Source organism: Lathamus discolor, chromosome 14, assembly GCF_037157495.1.
Source record: "Lathamus discolor isolate bLatDis1 chromosome 14, bLatDis1.hap1, whole genome shotgun sequence".
NCBI lineage: Eukaryota > Metazoa > Chordata > Aves > Psittaciformes > Psittacidae > Lathamus > Lathamus discolor.
The window spans coordinates 1,480,486-1,504,251 of NC_088897.1; the positions used below are offsets into that span (position 1 = coordinate 1,480,486).

The window sequence follows — 23,766 nt, forward strand, 5'->3', positions numbered from 1 at the left end:
TTAGGGGAGTCATGACGTGCTGGTCAAACTAAAGGGCAAGAAGGAAATGTACTGGCAGTAGAAGCAGGGACAGGTATCCTGGGAAGAGTACAGGAACACATTCTGGTTCTGTAGGAACGAGAACAGGAAGGCCAAGGCACAGTGAAGCTGAACTTGGCAGTGGGTGTAAAGAATAATAATCATAAGGTCTTTCACAGGTAGTGTCAGCCAGAAAAGGAAGGCCAAAGACAAAATGCCCTGCGGTAAACAGGACTGGCAAAGTGGTGACAGTGGAGGAGGCTGAAGAAAAGCAGACATAGTCATGTTAAACTGCTCTTTTCTGACTGGCAATGATTGCGCTGGGTCCCCAGAACACTGCAATGACACACTACAGACCTTCTGTGCTTGGACTGGCATTTCTCAGTTTAGACTGCGGCATTTGAAGCCACATTGTCAGGGGAAATTACAAAAAGCTTAACTCAGAAAGCGCTGAGCCCTTTTAGTAGCCCTCATGGATGTCAAACATCGTTTACCCAGTCCCAGGTGCACACTCTGACATGTCTGAAAACTGGTGGGCTGGTCAAAGCAGCGGGGGCACACTGAGGAAGAGGCAACGAGGTGCCTTGGCACTCCCAGAGACCCCTGCACCCCCGTGGGGCACCCAACCCACTGCCTACAGGCCCATGGCCTCCCCATCAGCTGGGCGAGCCCAGCAGGAGGCTGGGAGCCATAGAAAGGATCTTTGGCAACTGGCAAACAAAGTTGCTGCTTGTCCCGAAAGAAAGATCCCGGCAGGGGCCAAGGGCACAGCCCCGCCTCTGTGCCTTGAGCACCCGCTCAGCTGCAGCCTGGGGCAAGCTGGGCTCTGCTGCAAGGAGCTGCACTGGGGACAGGGCAACCCCAGCAGCTCAGAGATGGAGTCTGAGCAGGCAGAGCAGCTGCCATCAGCCTGACTTGCTGTGTTAACTGCTGCACTCACACCCTCTCCTGGACCTCATCTTCCCTTGGCAAACACTGGAACAGCCCCAGCAACACTGGGAATCTGTGCCTGCTCAGCTAATTCATGGCCCTTTAAGCTTGTTCACTCTTCCCAGAGCCCAGCTCCCAAATGCAAAATACCCAGTGACTGCTCCCACATAGAAGGTGCCAGGACTGAACGCTGTTGCTGGGTTGTCCGGGGTTTGGCTGAAGAGAGTTAATTTTCTGAGTAGATGGTCCAGTTCTGTGTTCTGGATTTGTGATGAGAATGATGTTGAACACACTGATGTTTCAGCTGGTTTTAAAGAGTGCTTGTTGTAAATCAAGGCTGTTGCAGTTTCCAAAGCTCTTCCAATGACGAGGTGCACAAAAAGATGGCAGGGAATATAGCCAGGACAGCTGACCTGAACTAGCCAGAGATATCCCATACCTTAGAATATCATGGGCTTAAAGCATGAAAGAAAGCGCAGAGCCCCAGTGTCAGTGGGGCTGTGAGACATCTTCCAAGGGAAGGAGAGAGCCAGCATCCCATTTCTGTCCTGGCACCATCCGTGTGGGAGTAGCCACTGGACATCTTCGGTTTTGGAGTTTGGATCTGGTGAGATTGAAAGAGCCTATAGGTGGCTAAGGAAGCGCAGAGCTGTGGTGCTTGTGGGGTCCCCAGACGGTCAAGGAGTGACCTTCACGTGCTGTACTTGGACAGGAATATGCTGGGACCTGCATGAGAGTGGGTCAGGCTCGGCTTGAGTCAGTCAGAGACAGTTCCAGCCAGTTCCAAAGCAGGTGTGAGCAGCCATGGCCTGCCAAAGGTCTGCCAGTCCAGAGGAGTCTGCCACTCCCACTGCAGACATGTTGGGTAAGAGAGGCAGGAAGAAGCAGGCAGGGGCAGAAGGGAGTGTATAAGAACTTTCAGTGGTGTTCCATAGAACCACAGAACATTCTGGGTTGGAAGGGACCTTGAAGCTCATCCAGTTCCAGCCACTGCCACAGTTCCACACCTTCCCCTAGAGCAGCTTGCTCCAAGCCCCCGTGGCCAATCTGGCCTTGAGCACTGCCAGGCATGGGGCATCCTATGTGGGCACATGGCAGGGGTGAGCCCCAGCCTGGAGAAGTGCCCCCCTGGTCAGGAGGCAGTGAGGAGGGGGCAGCTCCCTGCAGATCCTGCCCACTGCAGAGCCTCCCCCTGCAGGGTCTGTGTGCAGCCCCCCTGTGAAACAGGCTGGGGTTACAGTGGGCAGCCCCACAGCATGGAGGTGACCAGCCCCTTACGGGCATTGTGACGAGCATCTGCCACACAAAGCCCGGTAAGGCCAAGGGGACTCCACCTGCGAACACTGCCCCAGAGGAGCTGCTCTGCAGTGAGCAGAAGACACAGAGAGGGAGCAACACAGCAGTGGGATTGGTGAAAGGCGTAAGGGGAGGAAGAGAAGGAAAAGGAGGAGAAGAGCAGAGAGGAGGAGGCCTTTTGCAGGAAGACAGCAAGCTGCTGGGCAGCCTATTGCTGCGGCTGTTGGCCTGGAACAAGGGTGCAGCTACCATGGCAAAAGAGCTCTTCTTGCAGCCTCATGTGTCTCCAACAACTGAGAAGCTCAAGAGCTCTGGTAAGGCCTTCAGCGCCAATTCCATGAGTGTGTCGGGTCAAGGCCATGTCTGAAAAGAGGCACGGCAACCCTGAGCGCAGTGGGGTGGCTGCTCAGCACTGGGGACTGCAAGGAGGGACCTGCTTGATCATCCCTAAGGGCTGAGGGGCTGAGTTGGCAGCCAGGACTCCTGGTTCTCTTCCTCACATGGCCCCTGCCTCCTGGCGCACCCCAGGCAGAAGCCCCTGGCCCCAAAGGGCTGCTCCTTGCCTGCTGGTGGTCATTGCCCACGCTGAGCTCACGTCTGAGTGGAAGAGCTGAAGGTGCTTGTGGGCCATGCCGCGCCTGTGCAGTCAGAGATGCAACACAGGGAATCTGGCCCTGCTGGGGAGACACCAGGGCTCAGCCTGAGCCTCTGAGACTTCCGTGGAGCACAGCACCGTGCCCGCTCTGCCGGGGCCATCAACTGCCAGTTTCCTGTGGGACTGCGTCAGGCTGAGTGTCCTTTGGCTCCTGATGGGCTTTAGTGAGACCACCTGAAAGATGCGTGTTAGAAACGTGTGGGTCCTGGGACAGGGGTGGGCTGAAGGGCTCTGTGGCCGTGGCCCCTGAGGATGACGTCTTCCCCTTGTTTTCCCAGAGTTCGCTAAGATTTGGGCCAGTATGTCATGTTACCTCAGCCAACAGCTGGCTCTGCACCAGGTGAGACCGACCTCCTCCTCCTCCTGCCCTCACATCCTGATGAAGGTTGATGAAGTCCTTTGCTATGGAGGGCGATTGTTCTCTCCCTCCTTTGAAAGCAGGAATGCCCCAGCTCGATGCTGCAAGGCACAGATGTGCACAGAGTACCTCCTGTGTCCATTCAGGTCTACAGTAAGGTCCAGGAGTAGCGTCAGAGAGAGGGATGGGCTTTTTCTGGGGCTCCTGGAGTCCCCACAGTCAGAGGTGCATGACAAAACGTGGAAGACTGGGGCCCATTAGGCTTTATTCCAAGTGCGGGGCAACCAAAGGATGGTTTTCAGCGTGTCAGCACTTCCTCTCAGTTTCTTCATGGATGAAGGGGAGCAAGAGGGAAAAGCACAGGCCCTGTTTGTCTTCTCCCAAGGTTTCCAAAGAGCCACTCTTGCTCCTCTGTACCTCAGGTCTGGGCGGGACCCTAAGTACCATCACCGTTCTCTGAAGAGTCTTCCCTCTGTCCCTCAAAGCATTCCTCTGATCCACCATCTCCTCTGTTTCAGGATGTCCACATTCCTGGGCTTGGGACTTTTGCTGTTGTCACACAGCAAGTAGTGAGCAAGAAGAACAACCTGGTGGTAGTGGTGAGACCTGTATTTCGTCTTGCAAACACTATTATGCAGGACTATGGCCTCCGATACAGTCACACCGACTTTCCTGGTAAGCAGACAAGTGGGAGCAGTGCTCGTCCTTGAGCAGAGTGGGGAGGTGTGCTCGGCTGGCCAGGGCAGAGCGCCAGCCTCCTGCTGCAGTCTGAAAACAGCTCCAGCTCCACAAGACCCCCTGCTAAGGGAAGGAGCCTGCCTGCCGATCTGGTCGGAAGAGTCACCAGAAGACAATACAGCAGAACAGCACATGCTCTTTGGCCTGCTTCCTCCAATGGGTTCCTTCCCCTCCTATGGGTGCTATGTCTTCTCGCTACGTGGAGTTTCAGCCCTTGCTCCCCCTTTCTGCTTTGCTAGGCCTCAAACAGGCAGATGCCAGGGCTCTTCCTCGCAGCCTTAAAGCCAGGCGGGAAAGATGATGCATTCCAAATCCCAGTGACCACAATGCTGGTTGCTGTCTGGTTGCTGCTGCCGTTGCAGCAGGACCCTGTGGGCACCAAGAGCTTGGATCTGTGTTTGGGCTGGGTTTCTCTCTAACGACAAAGAGAGCACAGAGTCTGGGCAGGGCTCTAATGGCCTGGCCACCTGCAGCTTGCTGTGGCACCTGGGGCCTTTCTTGCCTCCTTGTCCCGCAGTCGTGGTGCTCCTTCCTACCAAGCACCAGAGACTGCCTTTCTGTATCAGCCAGCCATAGCTGTCCACTGCGCACCTCACTGCCCACTTCTAACAGCAAGCGACAGCCCGAGCTTCTCCTGAGAGGCGCTCACCAGCTGGACGACTCAGTAGCAGTGTATTGCCTGCAGGCCTGCAGGCCTTTGTAACCTGCTCAGCAGCTCTCCAAGTCTGTGGGTTCCCCCTCTCTTGTTTTTCAGGTCATCGCCATGTTGAGCAGCTGCCGTGCGCTCAGATAGCCTCAGACAATGCTGTCTCTGAAAGCGTAGTGCGGCTTTGCATCGAAAGGACCATACGTCTTTTCCGAGTCGGCCTGGAGAACAGGCAGAACGTTGCCCTCGTTTGGAGGGACGTGGGCATGGTGATCACCCAGGGCAAAGACGTGCACACAAAATTTTACACAGACTTTTTGCAGCGGCTGAACGGGACTGACAAGATGTTGCAAGCTCTTCTTGAGGTAGGATGTTCCTTTTCACAGCAGCACTGCTGCTGCTTCTGAAATGTGTTCTGGGGGCTGGTGGGCTGCTTCCTCCTGGCCTGCCATGCCCTCTGCAGCCACCTGGGCTCCTCAGGTCCACAGCAGGCTCTCTGCAGAGCATTGCCCTTGTCGGCAGTGGTCTGGCTTCGCAAGAGGTAACCCCCAGAGGGGCCTCACGTTGTGACAAAAAGCCGGCGTTGATGGTGGGGAGCGCTGCTTGCCCCACTCTCAGGGCAGGGAGCAGAGGAACAGGCAGAGCAAGGCTTGCTGAGGCCAGAGCCCTTTGGCTGCTCTGGCTTTTGGCTTGTGTTGGTATGACTGAGCAGCCAGCCTTTCCCAGTGTCCCCATGTCCCATCATCTGTCTCCATCCTCACTGCAGATGCCAGAGATGAAGGACTCGGTCATCTCGTCCTGTGACACTGCTGCCTCCCAGACCTCTTCCGGACATGTTATTGTTCTACCAGGGTATGTTTGCAGCTGCAGTCCTTGGCTGAGGCAGAAAGCAGCTTCTCAGCTCATGCTGGGAGGACTGCCTTGCCAGGGGCCGAGAACTGCACTTGTGATGGTATTGAGGATGGAGTGTTTCAGAGCGTTGCTTGCTCTTGTTCAGTTTGACTTTGTTTGGAGGAACAGGGGACAGTGACAATGCTTTAATGCATCTGTCCTACTATGGACCTAGAGAGGCATTAAGGCAATATTTTCTACCACATTTCTCCTGCTCTTTTTCCTTCCCGTGCATGAGACTGCCTTCTGATTGGGGGTAAGGGATAGAGGAGTGATTTATGGTCCAAAGAGGAGCTTGCATCTGGTGGAGTTCTGTAGAGCTCTGCCTTGTGCCTACATTGCTGTGCAGTGCCATCAACAACTGAGGGGAAGGAGGTGACTCCGTAATGCTTAAAGGCATTAATCTGCGAAGCTCTACAAGCAACTTTGGAGGACAAGATCAGAACTCCGAAGGGTGTTGGATAATCAGAGCACTAGGGATTAGACTGCTCTCCATGTGCACTCTGCACTCTGAGGAAGAGAGGAATCAGTTTCCCCAGAAGCAGCAAGGGGGTTTTGTGGCAGGATGCCTGTTCTCACAGAAAGGATGGAAAAACACTGGCACAGGGAGGCGCGGCCTTGCCTGCCCCTCTAGGCACTGCAGTCCCTACTATGGTCCTCTGGGATGGGCTGCCCTGGGAAACAATGCAGCAGCTTTTGTTCAGCCGGATGCCTTCTTCCTTTGTCCAGGTACAAGCTTGAGACCGTGCCTAAAATGCCAAGAGTGAAAGCTGACCTGAGAGGACATGTGAATGCCACCGCAGAAGGCAGGGGGAAAGGTTATAGTAATGGAAAAATAGGTGAGAGACCGGAGGGTTGCTAGCAGGGGGCTGTAGGTTTTCCTTCCTCTGTGTCTGGAGGCTATTAGAGCTGAGGTTACCCCAGGATGCCTGGAAGAGGGAGAGGCACCTCCTTTGACTCTCTGCACCCATTATGGGAAAGCTCCAGTGACCCATTGTGGAACAAGGTCTGAAGACAGCCCTGCCCCACAAATAGCCACTGGACCTGCGGAAGGACATCTTCCCAGTGGCTTCCACCCCCCAGCCTGTGCTGCAAACAGCATAAAGTTCTTACCCTGCTTCTTTCTATCATATGCTCAGATGTCTTGGCAGTAATGCCTTTTGTGTGAACCTGCACCAGCAGCAAACCTGTGTGCATGGGACCGGTCCAGAAATCCAGGAGCTGGCAGCTCTTGTGCTAAGTGATTCCCCTCTCCAGAATGACTCTTGGAGACCACCAGTGTCTCCCAGGGAGACCCCCCACCTCAGCACGTGGATGAGAGAAAGCCGTCAAAATAGGGTTTCCCCAGGGAATAATGGTGCACCGTAGGCAGGAGGAGCTGGATGGAAAGACAATGTTGGAAGAGGCCTAAGACCTCCTAGGAAACAGGACTTTCATCCAATGGGATGGAAAGGACCACCTTCATCAGTGTTACCAGAGGCCTAGTAAACCTGCATGTCACTCACATTGGAAGTGGGACACAATAGGCACTCTGTTCCCAGAATAACACCGAGATAACTACTTTCCTGTTTTCTAGAGGATCTTGCCGAGAAGCACCTCCTTCATCGAGCAAAGCTTGCTCCAAATCGGTTATCTGCAATAACTGTAAAGGCAGAGCAGGCTCAGAAAGCTGAGGGGAGTGAGCCCCCTGCCAGGTGAGACACTTGCATCCATGGGTGAGGGGGACCCTGTGCTAGGAGTGAGATGTTTCTCCTGGACACAGAGGCTAGACAAACTCAGAGTGGGGTTTATGCCACGTCCCACTAATGAATGTTTTCTTGGTCTATGGCAAGTGCCTCGTAGCTTCTTGGGACACTGCTGGCAGCATGATTTCTTTCTTTGCTTCTGGTGTATAGATGTGCTGAGTAACTGGCTGCAAATGCCCATTCCAGGAGCAGAAGGTCTTTCTGGCTTTCCCTTCAGAGTGGAATGACCCTGACTTTTCTGTTTACTGACAACAGTGTTCTGCAGTGAGTTACTGCAGAGGATTCCTCTGATTAACCAGAAGCTTCTATGCTAATGCCTGCCTTGTGGCTGGCAAAAGAGAAGGTCCAAAGAGAGCTCAATGGCAGGATGGCTTTTCTTATGGGGTCTTGTCCTCTGTGTTGAGACACTGTCTCCAGTGCCCAACCTGCTGCTACAGCCCGTAAGCACTCTGTAGTTCAGAGCACTGAGCAGACTTCAGCACACTGACCTGGGGGTATCTCTGGGCATAGGACCCTGTTCCTCTCATTGCTCTGGCAAGAAAAGGCCTAGGCCTTGGCATCCTGAGATTTAGTGGGGCTGCTGGGCACGTTGGAGCCTGAGAGCTTGGGGTCTTCTCTGTCCCTGAGGACTTGATCCCAAGAAGGCGAGGAGAGCGCATTCTGCTGCAGAAGCACAAGATGCCCGAACCAGCTCCTCCCGCACTCCTGCCAATACACCCTGTTGTATCTTTGCAGGCAGCTGCCGGCCACCCAGGGAGCCATCTTGAAGGAAGAGGAGGAGAAAAAGAAAGTGTTTTCTGGGGGCGCAGTCAGAACAGTGGACTTCATTGCCAGAGCCATTGAGAAGAGAGAAAAGGTACGTGACACGGGCTGCTGCAGTGGCTGTGCCGTGCTGGACTGTAGAGAAGCATCGCTCCATGCATATCAACTCTCACAAGATGCCCCACAGTGTGTTAGCAACTGACTAGTTGCTTTGAGGCTTGCATGAAGAGAGGCAGGTTACTGTGTCGTTTGAGGATATCCTTTTCATTTTTTCACTTCCATTAGCCTCATGAAGCATCCCAAAGACCTTCCCTGCGGATGTTTCTGTTGGCAGTGTTGCAAGGCTTGGCCGGGATAGCCAGCTGCCAGGTGGTTTCTAGCCTGGTGGTCACTTAACTCCCTGGTCATTACAGACGGGGTCTTAGGTGGAGCCTGCAGGAACCTGGGAGAAAACCAGCGTGGACAGACAGGCAGAAGAGAAGGGGCAGAGTGGGTAGGAATGAAACCAGCTCAGCCCTCTGGAGGGCAGACTAATGCTGCATTTTGGTCACCCTCCAGGATAAACAGTTAAAGAGGAAGCAGAAGCTTCCAAAACACATCCAGAAATACCTGGCTGAGGAGGAAAAGAAGAAAAAAGAGCTGATGCAAGAGAAAAAAAGAAAACGTCCAACCGTGCCAGCAATCAAAGTGAAGCCTGGGAGAGAAAAGGCGACACTGAAAAGCCAGGTACTTTGAATTCCTGCAGAAAAAGAGCATGTTCTCCTTCAGGGAGACTGAGATTGCACTGTACCTCTAGCACCCAAGCCATCATAGTAGCGTTGCTGCAGCAAAGCTGAGCGGGTGACTGCTGCCTTTCTTGAGCAAGAGGGGTGACAGTAGTAATGAAACCCTGGTGACCCTCAGGCACCACCCCAGGGGTGTGCTGAGGTTGTTCTCCTGGTGTTTCCTGTCCCACTAGTGATCTGAAGTGACCCGGGGGTCTGCATGCTGGGAAGTGATACCCTGGGGGTGTGGGGCTGTTGTGTGAGAGTCTTTTCCTGTGCAGGAATTCAATACCTCTGAGCGACCATCAATCTCCCTGACTGGCTGGGAGATGGGGGAGTCAAGCACCAACTTCATGGAGATAATGAGGGAGGATAGGGAAGATGCCGAGGAAGAGCCACCCACAGTCCCTGAGGCAGACCCTGTTCCCCCTAAGCGGTACTGTATCAGGTCCAGCCAAGGCTTGGGGCGGGGGGGGGGGGGGGGGGGGTTGGTTGTGTGCCGTAGGTGGTTGGTCAAGGAAGCCAACCGCTGGTGCATGGGGCCACATGGAGGGTTGGGAATTTTTCCAGCCATGGGAATGAGCTGGGTTAAAGCCTGATGACAGGGGCCAAAGCAGGTGCCTAAAATTCCTCGTGCCTTAAATGGGACTGTGTATGTGCGGGGCTGGCTGAAGGAAGAGGCAGGAGCATCAGTGCTGAAGGGCCAGGGAGACTTTGTCCTTGCTGTTGCAGAAGCCTTTCCCCACGGACACAGCGGGCCCTGCGGGAGGTGGTGACGTGCGTTCTGAGGCACGTCGCCCGCAAGCGCAGGGGGCAGAGGGATGAGCAGGCAGATCTGGAGGACAAGCTCAAGTGGTAAATCTCTCGAGGCACAGGCCTCTCTTCTCCTTCCTCTCCTGCAGTGCCCGTCCTCCCTGAGCCCGCAGCAGCGGGGGACGGGGGCACTACTCTGGGCCTCTTGGCAGAGCTGCCTTCTGCAGCTGCGGCAGGCACCAGCCTGGGAGCCCCAGCTGGAGCGGGGCTCCGTGTGCTCACACCTCCTCCTGCCCTCCCGTCCGCAGCGAGCTGGCGGTGCTGCAGTGGCAGCGTTCGGGGAGAGAGGCACGCGGCAGCCAGCTGGGGGAAGATGGCCCCCGACCTGCACCCCCTGCTTGGCCAGGGAAGAGCAGGGCAGGACCGGTATGTGCCATGGGCTCGTGCGGGGACTCTGGCGTATCCACCTGTACAAGAGCACAGTGCCATGGATCTTGTGTCTAACAAGGGCACTCGCCGTGTGCTTAGCTGAAAGCTGAAGCACTCCTCCTCAGAAGTTTTCAGGTTGTTCTGTCCATTCAGAAGACAGCCTTCAATATGCCACCTCCAGAAACACCCAAAGACTTGCTCTGCAAGTGTCTTAACGGCGGTGGCCCTGCCAGGCTTGGCCAGGGTAGGAAGCAGCTACGTTGCTTTCAGCCCTGTGGTCACTTGGCTCGGGGATCATTGCAGAAAGACTCTGCACTCAGGCTTGTGTGGACTAGACCTATTAGACAGCAGTGCTGCTGCTGAGAAGGACCTGGGAGTATTGGTGGATGACAAGTTGACTGTGAGCCACAGTATGCCCTTGCAGCCAGAAGGGCCAATAGTATCCTGGGGGGTATTGGGAGCAGTGTGGCCAGCAGATCAAAGGAGGAGATCTTCCTCCCTTTACTCGACCCTGGTGTGGGCACATCGGGAGTGCTGTGTCCAGTTCTGAGCTCTGCAGTACAAGAAAGTCAAGGAGAGTGTCCATCAGAGGGCCACCGAGATCACTATAGGTCTGGAGCATCTCTTATGAGAAAATGGTGCCCAGCAACAGGACGAGGAGTGGTGGCCATAAACTAAAACACAAGTTTCACGTCACCGTGAGGAAGAACGTCTTTCATTTGAGGGTGGCAGAGCCCTGGAGCAGGCTCCCCAGGCGGGGCTGGAGTCTCCCTCTCTCGAGACAGTGAAACCCCACCTGGATCTGCTCCTGTGTGACCCGCTCTGGGTGGCCCTGCCTTGGCAGGGGGGTAGGACCAGATGATCTCCAGAGCTCCCTTCCTACCCTGATGATTCTGTGCTTTTGTGACTGCAAGCAAACCAGGGCTGATGGCGGGGCTGAAAAGAAGGGGCGGGAGGGAGGGGGAGAGCTAAAATTCCCCCAGCCCTCTGAAGGGGAGACTGACAGTGCCCACTGCTGCATTGCCATGGCCCTGCAGGCGCCGGTCTATGGGTGCGAGGAGGAGGAAAAATGCAAGTTCTGGGACTCATTGCGCAAGAAGTACCAGCAGAAGACAAGGGCGAAAGTGGCACCCCTGGAGGCTTGGAATGAAAAGCAAGAGGTCCAGGTACTGCCGCAGTGAAAAACAATTAGGGAAAGAGCATTCCTGTCCTCCAGGGAGCCAGGGTGGGAAGGTCCCTGAGGCATGGGAGCGTGGGGGCTGAGTCTCCTCTGTGGGACTGTACCAGTTTGAGGCACCTTCCCATTGCCCAGGCACATCTCCTCTGCTCACCTCTCTCTGTGCAGGCTCCTGCATTCGTGGCATTCCCACGTGGTGGCAAGCCACCAGGAGAGGATGAGGAGAGCCCAGAGCACAGGCTGAGTCTTTGCCATTCACAGTACTCATATGTGCAAAGGTGAGTGTGGGCCAGCTTCAGGACAGACCTGGGCCAGCTGGGGGCTGATGGCCCAGCTGTGGGTGGGGGAAGCAAATCCCAGAGCCGTGGGTCTGGACAAGGATAGCATCCTTTCCTTTCTCATGTGCCGGCTCAGTCCTCGATGCCTGGTGCCTCTCTGCAGCCCCAAACACAGTCAGCACTGTTGGGTTGAGTGGGACCATAGGGTGGGCATGACTGGGAGAGGGGAGAGGCAGGAGGGTCTTGGGCAAGATGTGAGACTTTCTCCTCATTGTGGTAGGAGACTTTCCCCAGGGACCCTGTGGGCTTTGCAAGAAGCAGCGACCCGCCTCCTCAGGGAAGTAGCAGAACAGCCCGTTCCTGTGGTGGTGAGGAGGAGTCCCTCATGTAAGGATCTCCAAACATACCCCTTGCCCAGCACTGCCCTTTCTTCCTTTGCCTTCCTGCAACCCCTGGGCCAAGGGGGGCTTCTCCTGACAGCTCTCATGGTGTGGAGCGCTGCAGGCTGGGATCGCATCCCAGGCACCGTGGCTCTGATCTCTCCAGCCAGAAGCAGATCTCACCATGTGTCCTGACTAGAGCTGTAGTGTTGCTCTGCACCTCTCTCTGCACGCAAGGCTACAGAGCTTTGTGTTCAATTCCTCAGCTCTGGGGTGCACGTCCGGTGCACAACAGTGGGATCCTGGAAAGCCTCTGAGGCACAGAGGCTCCCAAGACCGATGTCCAGCAAAAGCCTCCTCCAGGATCACAAGCAGCAGCGCCGGCCAGCCAGGCTGTTAGCAGCAGTGCTTCCATCTGATCCGTAAAGACTTCTATGCAAAGCACTGTGTCTGACACTGTGGGTCTTTCCTTGGTGGCTGTGGAATACGCACTCAGCGGTGGGTGAGCTTTGGTGGGGCAGGGCAAGGCCACTGCAGGACAGAGGAGTTTCAGTACTCCTGAAGGGCAGCGCCGTCCCAAGGCTTTGCTATAGCAGCTCGGCTGCAGCCCTGCGCTTGGTGGTCCCTGCGCCTTCTGGTCTCTGGCAGTGTGCCCTGCCATGGCTGCATAGCTCTGCTGTGGAGGGTGGAGAGGAGAGGAGGGAAGAGGAGAAGGAAGCACAGTGCTGGGCACCCAGGGCAACAGAGCTGCCAGGGCAGCACCCAGAGGCTTGTAGAGCCAGGGCCCTGTACCTGGAGGCCAGCTGTGTCAGAGGTGCCCCAGGCAGGGACAATGAAACCCTAGGCAGGAAGCGTGCCTGGGCAGAGGGAAGCTATGGGGGGCAGCTTTTCGGTTGGGTAGCTTGGCTCTGCCAAAGCTCTGCTGAGGTTCCTGAGCCTTTCGTTCGACACTTGCTGGTTAGAACGGCAGGGGGGAGCTGAAGGGCCATGGGGACACTTCTGAAAGTCCTCTCCAGACACGGGAGGGGACATAATGCCTGCCCCTGGGGGCCTGAGAGCGGGCTGTGCAGGAGGAGGGCAGGAAGCCCGAAACTGCTGGCTCTTGGGCACCCACAGCCTGCCCAGGCTCTGTGAGCTGCTGGCAGCGATGCTTCCCGAGCCCAGGCAGGTTGAACAGCAGCACACGACATAGGGGCAGTCTGTTAATGCTCTGTGTGCCATTTGTTCCCAAAAAGCCCTGGTCTTGCGGGGCTCTGACTTGGCCTACATAGAAGATACTCTAACGGCATGGCTTCCTTGGGGACAGCGTCCAGACAGAGCTCTCCCCTTCTGCAGACTGCAGAGAAACAGCATCACAGCACTGCTGCAAGTCCCTGGGACAGGCAGAACTGATTAAATCAACTCCAGGTGGGGAAAGTCGCAGAGAGAGGAAAAACCTTCCTGGGGCAGGATTGCAACTGCACAAGCCATAGCTTGCTCTCCCCTCTGAGAGGAGCAGCTCCATTTCTTTTTCTGTCTTTTTTCCTCCCTTAAAGGACACAAAAGTCCTTCCAGTTCCTATGGCTGGAACTGAGGCACCAGCAGAGGCACCTTCCAGGGGAAGGCCCTGTGTTGAAGCACCCTCCGGGAGGATGAAGTGTGTGTGAAGGGGGGGCTGTAGGGTAGGATGTTTACATCCCACCTCCTCAAACCTATTTCTCCTCCTATTTCTCCTGACCAGAGCGCTTCCCTCTATACCAACCAGGTGCACTTGGGAATACCAGAGCCTTTGCCATGCTCTGCCCCCAGTCTGGCTCAGGGCTAGCCCACATTACGCACGCACCCCCCTCTTCCTTGTACAAGAGCTGCTGCCCCAGGCTCAGTGCTCAGAAGGAGGTGAAGGTGGAAGGCTCACACGGCCCTGGAGATGCCTTTTTTCCCAAGGACCCAGGACTTGGTGAATGGGCTCTCCCTCAGAGCTGGGTCATGTTAGCACCAAGCTGAGCACAGCAAGTCAGGCTGATGGCAGCTGCTCTGCCTGCAGGGCCCAGGCTGCTGCTCAGACTCCATCTCTGAGCTGCTGGGGTTGCCCTGTCCCCAGTGCAGCTCCTTGCAGCACAGCCCAGCTTGCCCCAGGCTGCAGCTGAGCGGGTGCTCAAGGCACAGAGGCGGGGCTGTGCCCTTGGCCCCTGCCGGGATCTTTCTTTCGGGACAAGCAGCAACTTTGTTTGCCAGTTGCCAAAGATCCTTTCTATGGCTCCCAGCCTCCTGCTGGGCTCGCCCAGCTGATGGGGAGGCCATGGGCCTGTAGGCAGTGGGTTGGGTGCCCCACGGGGGTGCAGGGGTCTCTGGGAGTGCCAAGGCACCTCGTTGCCTCTTCCTCAGTGTGCCCTCGCAGCCGATGTGAGCTCTGCTTCAAAGTGTGCTGCAGGTGGGGAGCAGCAGCAGGGGCCCTGCCAGGGGGGAGCCGTGGTTGGTGTGGTCTGAGGAGCAGTCATGTCCCCAGCTGAAGAGGTGCGCGTTCCAAGTGGGTGAGGGAAAGGACCATGCAAAGCTGAGGCTGGGTGACCAGGAATGGTCAGGCCACGGTGTTCTCCAGGGGTAGTGAATCGGCTCCTGACGTTTCAGGCAGCTCCCAGTGCATAAAGGAAGAGTTTCTCTGGGGCTTGACTGAGTGCCCACTCCTCAGACACCTGCAGCAGCTGATGGAGGTGGATTACAAACTGCTCCTCCCGGTACATGAGCAGTTTTGGGTTAGGGTTAGCATTAGGGGTAGGGGATAAGTATAGGGTCAGTGTTAGAGTTATTGTTAAGGCTAGGGGGTTTAGAGTTAGGTTTGGGTTAGGGGGTAGGGCTGCAGTTCGGGGTAGCTTTAGTGTTAGGGTTGGGGTAACGTTTAGTGTTCGGGTTAAGGGCAGGGATTGGGTTAGTGTCAGGTTTAGATTTAGGGGTTAGGGTTATGATTAGTGTTCTGGTTAGGATTAAGTTTAGGAGTTAGGGATAGGTTTAGGGGGTTGGGTTAAGGTTAGACTTAGGGATTAGGTTTTCGTTTAGGCTGAGGTTTAGGGTTAGGTATAGAGTTAGTTTTAGGATTCCCGGTTTGGGTTAGGTTTAGCGGTGAGGTTTAAAAGTTTGGCTGCTCCATCGTACCCAGTTTTCACCCCTATGGTGACACTTGGTGATGGGGCAGCCGACCTGGCCCTGGCAAGAGATCACTGCCATCTGATCTCAGAGGTGTCCCCAGAGCAACCCCAAGGGCTCCCTGCTGCCGGCCCTGGGCTGGGCTGGAGTCTGCCCACGGCAAACACCGACTCAATACAAACCACAGCGTGTCCAGAAGGGCTCCAGCTCTCAAACTCAGGTCCTGCACTCGGAAGCCAAAACATGAATCAGCTCTCAAACTCCATCAGCTCAGCTTGGTTGTCAGATTGGGTCATTGCTCCTCCTTGAGCTTTTGCTCTGAAAGTAAGCTTCTTGACACCTAGTAAGCACAGCACAGCTGATGGAAACACCCAGCAGTGCAGCGCACCCACTTACAGGATGGTCTCACTGAACTAACCCAGCCCTGGCAGCGGGATCTACGAGCTCTGTTTCATTTCTCAGCTCAGAGCATGAGGAATGGGGAAGCAGGAAGAGCCATGTGAGTGGTTTCCAGCAAGGCACTTCTGTAAAGCAGTTTTAAGATAGTACAATTGTGATCATGAAATTCGCCTCCGTGACCAAAGCGTTTGGTGGTTGTGCGTGAGAAGCGGATACTTGGCCATAGACAGAGCAGAATCCAAAGAGCCCCAGAGGCACCATGCTTTTAGTATTACTGTAGGGATGACCCAGAGCAGAGTTTCTGTCTCTCCACTGTCCTTTGCAGCACAGTTGTGCAGTCCTGCACTGAAATTGCCACTGCTCGAAGCAGAAGCAAAGTGGAGGAACACCAGTGAAATAATAATAATAAAGAGCAATAATAATAATAATAATAATAATAATAATAACTGTTGTTTGACCACACCGCTCTGTTTGAACAGGGGAAGCCAGTACCCTCAAGCAGCGGGTGCTGGAAAGCGGCACCCTGCACCCTGGCCCAGGAATCAGACACAGGGAAGGCAGATGTGAACACAGCCTGTTTATTTGAAGTGGGGACATAAAAAGAGGAGATGGGGGGGTGGGGGTGGGAATTACATATTGACAGTTAAAAAAGAGTAAAATGATAGTGAAATTATGGTAAAAACGTTAGTTTAATTGTTACAACAAGGGTAGAACAAAAGTGTAACAAAACCCCAAAAAATATAAATAACAATAAACCAACAAAACAACTGCAGTTGAACAACAGAAGAACAGCAGTAGAACAAGAATATTAGAACACGCGAAGAACAAATATAGAACAACAAAATCTTCGGTTGATCTTCAGAGGCGCTGGCGTTTTGCTGCTGGCGGCCCAAAAGGCCACTTGGCATCGGAGCGGTCTTCCTCCTTGGGGGAGAACAAACACCAAAGAGGACAGGGTTAGTCACATCCACGTCCATCACCATTTAGAGGCAAGGAGCTGCTGTAAGAGCTCAGCTCTAAAACCAGAGCGTTATTCCCTTAAAGAACATTTAAATATTGGTGGGGTTTCTGTAATTTAGACTCCCCCGACACACACACTCACAGGGCTCAGAGTAAAGGAGCCGGCAGCTAAGCCCTGCTGGGGGTGGTGGGGACCCTGCGGGCAGGGGGGCAGCTCCCGGGTACTCTGGCAGCCTCTGCCCCTCTCCCACTGAACGGCCCAGGGGAGACAGCACCGCAGCTCCTGGGAGCTGGTAAACCCCAAACGGGTGCGGGTGGGCCCCCGATGGAAACCAGTTTGGATGTGGGGAGGATCCCCATCCGCTCTGGACTCCCCAGCTGGCTCCAGAGCACCCAAACATGGGGAGGGGCACGAGCACAGAGGGGAAGAGAAGGGAGCGGAGGGATTGCCAGGGCCGGAGCAAAGGTTTGCACCTTAGGAAACCCGGCAAAATAAAGCCAGGAAGGAAAGGCTGCAGAGATGCAGACGTTCATCCAGCCCTGGGGGGGAGATCTTCCAGTAGGAAGAGTTGGGTTCACCCCGTGCCACCCCGGGCGCTGCCACCCAGCACGGTTTCTTGCTGGCAGCAAAGAAGGGGCCTGGCCCCATCTCTCCAGTCCCATCTCGGGGCTGCTCTGGACCAGAGCCCCGCGGGTGGGGGGCCAGCAGCACTGGCCGTTACTTATTATGGGAATGATGGTCCCGTGCCTTTAGCCGCTTGCAAGGCCCCCGGGTCCTGGATCTTGCCTGGTTCAAAGAGGCAGGGCTGGGTGAACCTGGAAGCACAAAGTTCTGCTCAGGTCTCTGCAGCCGCACTCCGAGCTGGCAGCGGGGCTACCACCATCCCTATCCCAGGGGGAATGGAAGGTTTTACATCCCCAGAGCCCAGCAGCCACCCCCGAGCCGGCTCCTACGGCACAGCCCGGCCCTTCCACCATCCCCCAGCCCAAGGGGACAAGGCGACCCATCAGCTCCTCGAGGCTGAAGCACCAACTCCCTCACTACCAGGGGAAGCGACGCCTTCTCCAAGGCCTGAGGGGTGCTGGCCAAAGAAGGGTGCAGGAGTTCCTGGAAAGCAACACAGCACTGTGAGCCGGGGGCAGCAAAGGAGGAAGAGCCTGGCTTTAGGGAGCTGGCAGCGCCCGCAGGAGCCGATGCATGCAGTGCATCCAGAGGGGGCAAGGAGGGCATTTCAGATTCCCCTCCCCGCCCCGGGGCAGCGAGGGAGGGAAGCACCTTCCCTTTGCACGGCAGGGCTCTGCACAGCCCCAGCACCAGCCCCTCGGGGCTGCTGAGCCCGGGCAGCTCAGCCAGGTGCGGCAGGAAAGCTGCTGCCTAAATCTAAGCCTGCCCTTCAGCCCCGCAGAAGCCCCGTCCGCCCCGACTCACCTCCCAGCACGGGCTGGCTCCCGCTTCTGGGCTGGCTGCTGTCAGTGAGGCCGGTGGTGCTGGCATCGCCCAGCCCAGAAACCACCGATGTTGAGGCCGCAGACGCTGCCCACGTGTGGCTGGTGCCCGAGGAGCCCTGGGCGATGGCTGTGTCCAGGGACGTGCCTTCCCCGCTGGTGCTGGGGACCTCATCTTCTGGGAGGGAGCACGAAATCAGGACCCACAACTTGCTGTACGGGACTGCCCCTTAGCAGAGCCTCCCAGCACGAAGAGCTCACAGCTCCGGCCCTGGGGAGCCTTGCCCATCACCCTGGGGACTGCGGGGCACGAGCTCTCCCGCCCGAGCCTTCACCAGGCTCTAGGAGTTTCAGAGCCGAGCACCAGGCAGCACCGGCCCAGGAGCTTCCTCAGCCTGCGCTGCGCGGACACCCCACGGCCCTGCCAGCCCGCGCCATGGCTGTCTCCTCCTTGCCCTGCCCTTCACATTCCCAGTCTGCCCTTACCCGCCTTATACCCCAGGAGCCGGCGCAACCGCTGCTGCGCTGCCTTCCTCTCCTCCTCTATGATCTCCTGCGTGATGGGGTAGCCGGGGTCCGGCGCAGGGGGCTGCCAAGAGAGCAGCGGCTTAGCTCCTTCTCAGGGCAGCCGGCAGAGCCGCTCTGGAGGAGGTGTGGAAGCAGGCTGGTGCCAGAGCCGGGAAGCCGTGGTTCTGCCACAGCCACCACAGAGCTCTGGTCCCCATTCGTTTGGTCCCCGGCTTGGCGCTGAGGGCACAGCAGCCTTGCCCAGCCAGTACCTGCTCCGGCAGCGGGCAGCACAGCCACGCACAGCCAGCACACACCGGGGCAGGGGAGAGCATCACTTCCCAGCCAGCCAAGGACGAGAGCTCCTGCCCCAAGGCAGGCAGCTCAGCCTGCCCCAGCCCTGCAGGGACTGCACTGGGCACATTCTGTCCCCAGCCGAGGGCACAAGAGGCTGCGAGACAGCGACGTACCAGCACCAGGGGTTCATTATCCCACTGCACCAGCAGGCAGATGCTCCTCCTGCGTGGCCTTCCGTTTCCCGGCGAGGGTGGTGGGCTCGGGGACTGCCGCCGCTTCTGCTCAGGCTTCTCAACAGCTACAGGAGGAGACAAGTCAGGAGCAGCTCCCAGCAGGGGCGTTTGGCCTGCACCAAGGGGGTTCTCCCTTCTCCCTCCTCTCTGGGTGCCCGTCCTGGAGGGCAGAGCCAGGGACAGGGCCTTAAGCCACAGGCAAGGCTGCGATGCCCTGGGGCAGCACCTGGCCACAGCAGATCCACGGGGAAGCTGTCCCAAGAGCCCGCTGGGGCTCCACGGGCCAGCGGCCCCTTCCCACCGCCACAGACGCTCCTTGCCCGCTGCCCACCCCAACCACAAACCACACAAACCGCCAGCCGTGGCCGCATCTCGCACTGTGCCACGGGGCCCTACCCACAATGGGCACACGGGAGAAAACGCCACCGCCGCAGGGCCAGCACGTTCCTGGTTTCCAGGGGACACCTCAAGCTCATCCCACCGGCAGACCTGAGCTACCTCGTGGCCCGCAGCTGCCCCGCACCGGTGGCCCAGCCAACCGCGGCACAGAGCTGGGCCCCAGCGGCACTCACCTTCCTCCACGTGCACAGCCCTGGTCGGTGTCGCTGGCGCGCGGCTCCATCGTCGCACCTCCCGTTCGCTGTGCAAGCGGGAGAGAGCCGGTTAGGGTCGGCCCCTGCCCTGAGAGCAGGACGAGAGCCAACACGCCCAGGACCCAACACGCCGGCTGGGAGCCGCTGCTGCTCACAGGGCCCTGGTCGGACCCACCCTGTCCTGCTGCTCCACAGCACCGCAGGGGAACAAGGCTGCAGGGATGCTGATCGGCACAACACCAGGGCTTCCCCACAGCTGGCTGGCCCAGCAGCCACGTCTCAGGGGCCTGGAGCGCCCCGGCTCCGGTGGAGAGCAGGACTTGGGTACTGGGATGGCTGGGAAGGCGAACGCTTTCTTCCCAGCTGGCACCGACAAGCGGGCGCTCGCCGGCTGAGCAGTACCTTACCTTCCTGTCCACTCTGGCACCGCACAGCAGACTCCTCTGCAGGACTGTGGGGGCCTCCCCACACACATCCGCTTCTCCTGGAACACAGGAGGAGACCAGCAGTAACTAATTTGGTTCTGGGGAGCACAGCCTCCCGTTCTCCTCATCACCGTAGAGTAAATCCCATCTCCCAGGCACTGGCTACCGAGCCCAGAGCCTCTCTTGCTCCAGCGCTGCTCAACTCCCCTCCAGAACGTCCATGGAGGGCAAAGCCTGAGCACCCCAAACTGGATCCACTCTGGGAGCAAGCGGCCTCCAGGCTCGTTATGAGCGAGGCGATGGGGAGGGAGGACGCTGCTGGCCCAGACACAGCAAACCCTTCCCTACTGGCCCGGCCCGGAGAAAACCTTTCCCTGCACAGCTGCAGAGCTCCGTCAGCCACGACTGCGGCCCAGCCCCACACCTGCAAGCCCAGCCCAGGATGGGAGCAGTGCTTTGTTACAGCTCAGCGGGTGCTGAGGAGACCCGCGTCCAAGTGGGACCCCAGGGCTCCCAGGCGTGCCGCTGCCTCCGCCTGAAAAGCTGTCAGCGCAGCAGAGATTTTGTGCTCCCCTTTCCCTGGAGGTGTCCCCCCTGCAGAGCGGGGAGAAGCAAAGAGCTGCGCGCTGCGCTGCGGAGCGGGGCTGGGCGTCGGGCCCGTGGCGAGCCCCTGGGCATCCGACTGTCCCGGCGTACCGGCGGGAACCCGGTGCTGGGGCTCCAGTGCGGCGGCAGCGGGAACCGGCGGCGCACGGTCGGCGGCGGGGCTCTGCGGGGACACAACGGTCAGCGCCGGCGTTAGCGGCGGGAGGGCCCGGTCCCGTCCTCCCCCCGCGCTGCCTCAAGGCAGGAGCGGCTGGACCGGGTGCTCTCAGCACGGGCGGTGCCTGCAGCCGAGCCGTCATTAGGGGCCATGGGAGCAGGAGCCTGCGGGCAGGCAGGGCCGTATCGCACGCCAGGACCCCACTGCTCCCAGCAGTGACCCCTGCACAAGAAGGCAGGGCAGCACCACAGGCAGAGCTATGGGCCCAGCACCGCCATAGCTGTGCCACCCATGTCCTTATCCCATCCGTGCCCCTGTGCCACCTGCATCGCTGACAGCCAGTGTCCCTGGGCCACCCGTGTCCTTATCCCACCTGTGTCCATGTTCCACCTGCGTCCTTATCCCACCTGTGTCCCTGTGCCACCTGCAGCCCTGACAACCAGTGCCCCTGTGCCATCCGTATCCTTGTGCCACCTGTGTCCCTGTGCCACCTGCATCCCTGACAGCAGTGTCCCTGGGCCACCCGTGTCCTTATCCCCCCTGTGTCCATGTTCCACCTGCATCCTTATCCCACCTGTGTCCCTGGGCCACCCGTGTCCTTATCCCACCCACATCCTACCCCCGCGCTCACCCGAGGCAGGTGGCGTGGGTCAGGGCCCTGTCCCTGCGGCCGACTCCTGTGGCCGGGCGGCCGTTACCGGCCCTGCTGAAGCTCGGGCGCCGGTAGGCCCGGGCCCATGGAGGTGGGAAATAGGCAATGAGGCTCGGCCTGTAGGGGAGAACGAGAAGTCGGGGAGGGCGCGGGGGGGGCACGAACCGGGCCGGAGGGCGCCGGGCGGGCGGGCGGGACCGCAGCGCGACCCAGGCACCCCCCGCGCCCAGCGCCGCTCCCAGCAGCGATCCCTGCGCCAGGCAGGTCAGCATCACTGCCAGCGCCAGCGGCAGCGCCGACGGCCAGCGCCAGGGACTCGGCAGCGCCATCGCTTCCGACCGCAGCAGCAACGGCCCCCGGCCCGGAACGCGCTGCGGGAGCCGCGCCCCGGCCCCTCGGCAGCGGCCGCGTTCTCGAGCTCGTGGCCCTGTGCCACCGGCCCCGCCGTCCCACCCGCCTGCTGCCGACAGCCCCGTGCCGCCCGCGGGCCTGGGCCAGCCCTGTGCCGAGCCCACCCTCGGCCCCGTGCCTGCAGCTTCCACAGCCCCGCTGTGCCCGACTGTCGTGGTTTAAACCCAACCACGAAAGCTCGCCCACTCACTCCCCCCCTTCTTTCCCTCCCTCTACTCCTGGAGGGCCGGAGAGGGGAATCAGACAGAATGCAACTCCCACGGGTTGAGACAAGAGCAGCCCAGTAACTGAGGTATCACACAAACCACTGCTGCTGCCACCAGTCATAATAATGATAAAGGAAATAACAAGCGGAAAGAATACAACACCTCAGCACCAGCCGACCGATAACTCGCCCCATGCCCCCCAGCCGAGCACTGACCGATACCTCCTCCAACCCTGCCGTCCCTCACCCTTCCGGGTAACTCCCCGATACCTCCTGGCCATGCCGTGCTGTGCTATGGATACCTCTTTGGTCAGTTGGGGTCAGGTGTCCTGTCTCTGCTTCCTCCCGGCCTCCCTCCTCCCTGGCAGAGCATGAGGCTCACAAAGTCCTCGGCCAGACCAAACGTTTGAGCAGCAACTGAAAACATCGGCGTTATCAGCGCTGCTCCCAGGCCAAAAATCAGAACACAGCACTGCACCAGCCACTAAGAAGGAGAAAAATGGCTGCTACTGCTGAACCCAGGACACCTGCCAGGCACGCACCATGGGGGGGACGCTGACATGGGCCCCACAGAACACGATTCCCCTGAGCATCTCCCTGGCCATGACCCCCCCGGGCCAGCTCAGGGGCACCCGACTTCCCGGGAGGGAGCGCGGGCACATGGGGAATCCCCATGGAAAATAACAAAGCCAAGGCAAATGACCGCGTTTCTGATCTCAGCAGCTGCCGAGCGCCGCGCTTGACATTCAGGGGAAAGCTGTGCTTGGAACTGGTTGGGTTTTGATGCAGGCGCAGCAAGCTTTGGTCTTTACAGCTCATAAGGGCTTTGCAGGCTCCTCCTGAGCTCTCGGGGGACAGCCCAGCACTGGCACGCGTTGTAATCTAGGGTGTCCTTGCTGGGGACAGATGTGTGGTACTGAGACGTGCAGCCCTCCTCTTCCTTCAGGTCTTTCTGCTCAGAGCTGGGGACAGAGGAGGGTGCTGCTGCTGTGCCGCCGTTTCCAAGGGGCCTTGCAAGGAATGCTCATGCTCTGCCCATGGGAGGCAGGGCTCCATCTCCAGCCCTCTGGTTTCCCCTCTTCCCCTGCCCAGTGCTGCCATGCAGCGGGCACAGCTGGAGCACTGGGGCTGGCTCAGGTCCTCGGGGGCTGCTCAAGGGAGCGTTTTGGGAGCAGATGCCAGGGGAGCTGCAGGTGACTGAAAGGAAGCGGTGACGCAAGGGCAGGAGCTCTTGCACGTGCAGCCCGCGGCTGCCCCATCCTGCTTGCTCCTATTTCCCACCTTCTGTGCCTGCCCTCTCCCAGCCACCCAGAGGATGCTGCTGCCATCCTTGGGCTTGGGGAGCACCATAGGTGCTTCATTCAGCCCATCCACCTCTGCTTGAGAGCATAAAGACTCCTCTGGCTGCCACTGCCAAGGCACTTGTCTGTCCTTGACCCTCTGCAAACCGGATGCTGCAGCACCATGGGGAGCATTCGTAGTCAGAGGCAGCACTTGGTGATGGGGCAGCCGACCTGGCCCTGGCTCTTCACTGTCGTCTGATCTCAGAGGTGCCTTCAGAGCATCCCCAAGGGCTCCCTGCAGAACACCGCCGACAGAAGCAGACCGCAACACGGGCAGAGACGCACAGCCATTCATCCAGCCTCGGCTGTGCAGCTGTGCCAGGAGGCAGAACTTGATGCTCCCCGTTCCACCCCGGGCGCTGCCTCCCAGCGCGGTTTCTTGCCGTCATTCCGGGCCCCCCTCCCACCGTCTCCCCGCGCCTCGGGCCTCGCCAGCTCCTCGGCTCCACAACCGCTCCCACCCGGCGCTGCCCCCGCCACAGCCACGTCTTCACACCGGATCCCCCCCACAGACCGGAGCCGCACCCGGCCCTGGCAGCGCCGGCCGGCCCTCACGCTGCGCTGCGCTGCGCCTGCCCCTGCCCCTGCCCCT

The 23,766-nt window shown here is 58.4% G+C and overlaps 1 protein-coding gene and 1 long non-coding RNA gene across 9 annotated transcripts; one reads left to right on the top strand and one right to left on the bottom strand.

The window, feature by feature from the left end:
* Positions 1 to 8,642: 8,642 nt before the first annotated feature.
* On the top strand, positions 8,643 to 11,769 carry LOC136022171 (uncharacterized). 2 transcript variants are annotated; one of them, XR_010616029.1, is made up of 3 exons: positions 8,643 to 8,765; positions 9,085 to 9,239; positions 11,331 to 11,347. It is a non-coding gene; the product is annotated as an uncharacterized LOC136022171 (long non-coding RNA). The 2 variants fall into 2 exon arrangements; XR_010616028.1 differs by lacking the exons at positions 8,643 to 8,765; positions 9,085 to 9,239 and adding exons at positions 11,045 to 11,151; positions 11,721 to 11,769 and having other exon boundaries at positions 11,331 to 11,440.
* A 4,134-nt stretch (positions 11,770 to 15,903) lies between these two features.
* LOC136021822 (nuclear envelope pore membrane protein POM 121-like) lies at positions 15,904 to 23,692 on the bottom strand. 7 transcript variants are annotated; one of them, XM_065694454.1, is made up of 11 exons: positions 22,102 to 23,692; positions 21,195 to 21,332; positions 20,497 to 20,569; positions 19,783 to 19,859; positions 19,355 to 19,422; positions 18,723 to 18,847; positions 18,232 to 18,334; positions 17,729 to 17,923; positions 17,345 to 17,407; positions 17,048 to 17,115; positions 15,904 to 16,263 (listed from the first exon to the last, which is right to left on the bottom strand). In XM_065694454.1, the coding sequence occupies exons 1-11, from the start codon at positions 22,110 to 22,112 to the stop codon at positions 16,198 to 16,200; spliced, it is 987 nt and encodes a 328-aa protein (XP_065550526.1). In that variant the 5' UTR covers positions 22,113 to 23,692; the 3' UTR covers positions 15,904 to 16,197. The 7 variants fall into 7 exon arrangements, with proteins under 7 accessions (XP_065550526.1, XP_065550524.1, XP_065550525.1 ...); XM_065694452.1 differs by having other exon boundaries at positions 22,054 to 23,692; XM_065694453.1 differs by having other exon boundaries at positions 21,995 to 23,692.
* Between the last annotated feature and the right edge of the window lie 74 nt (positions 23,693 to 23,766).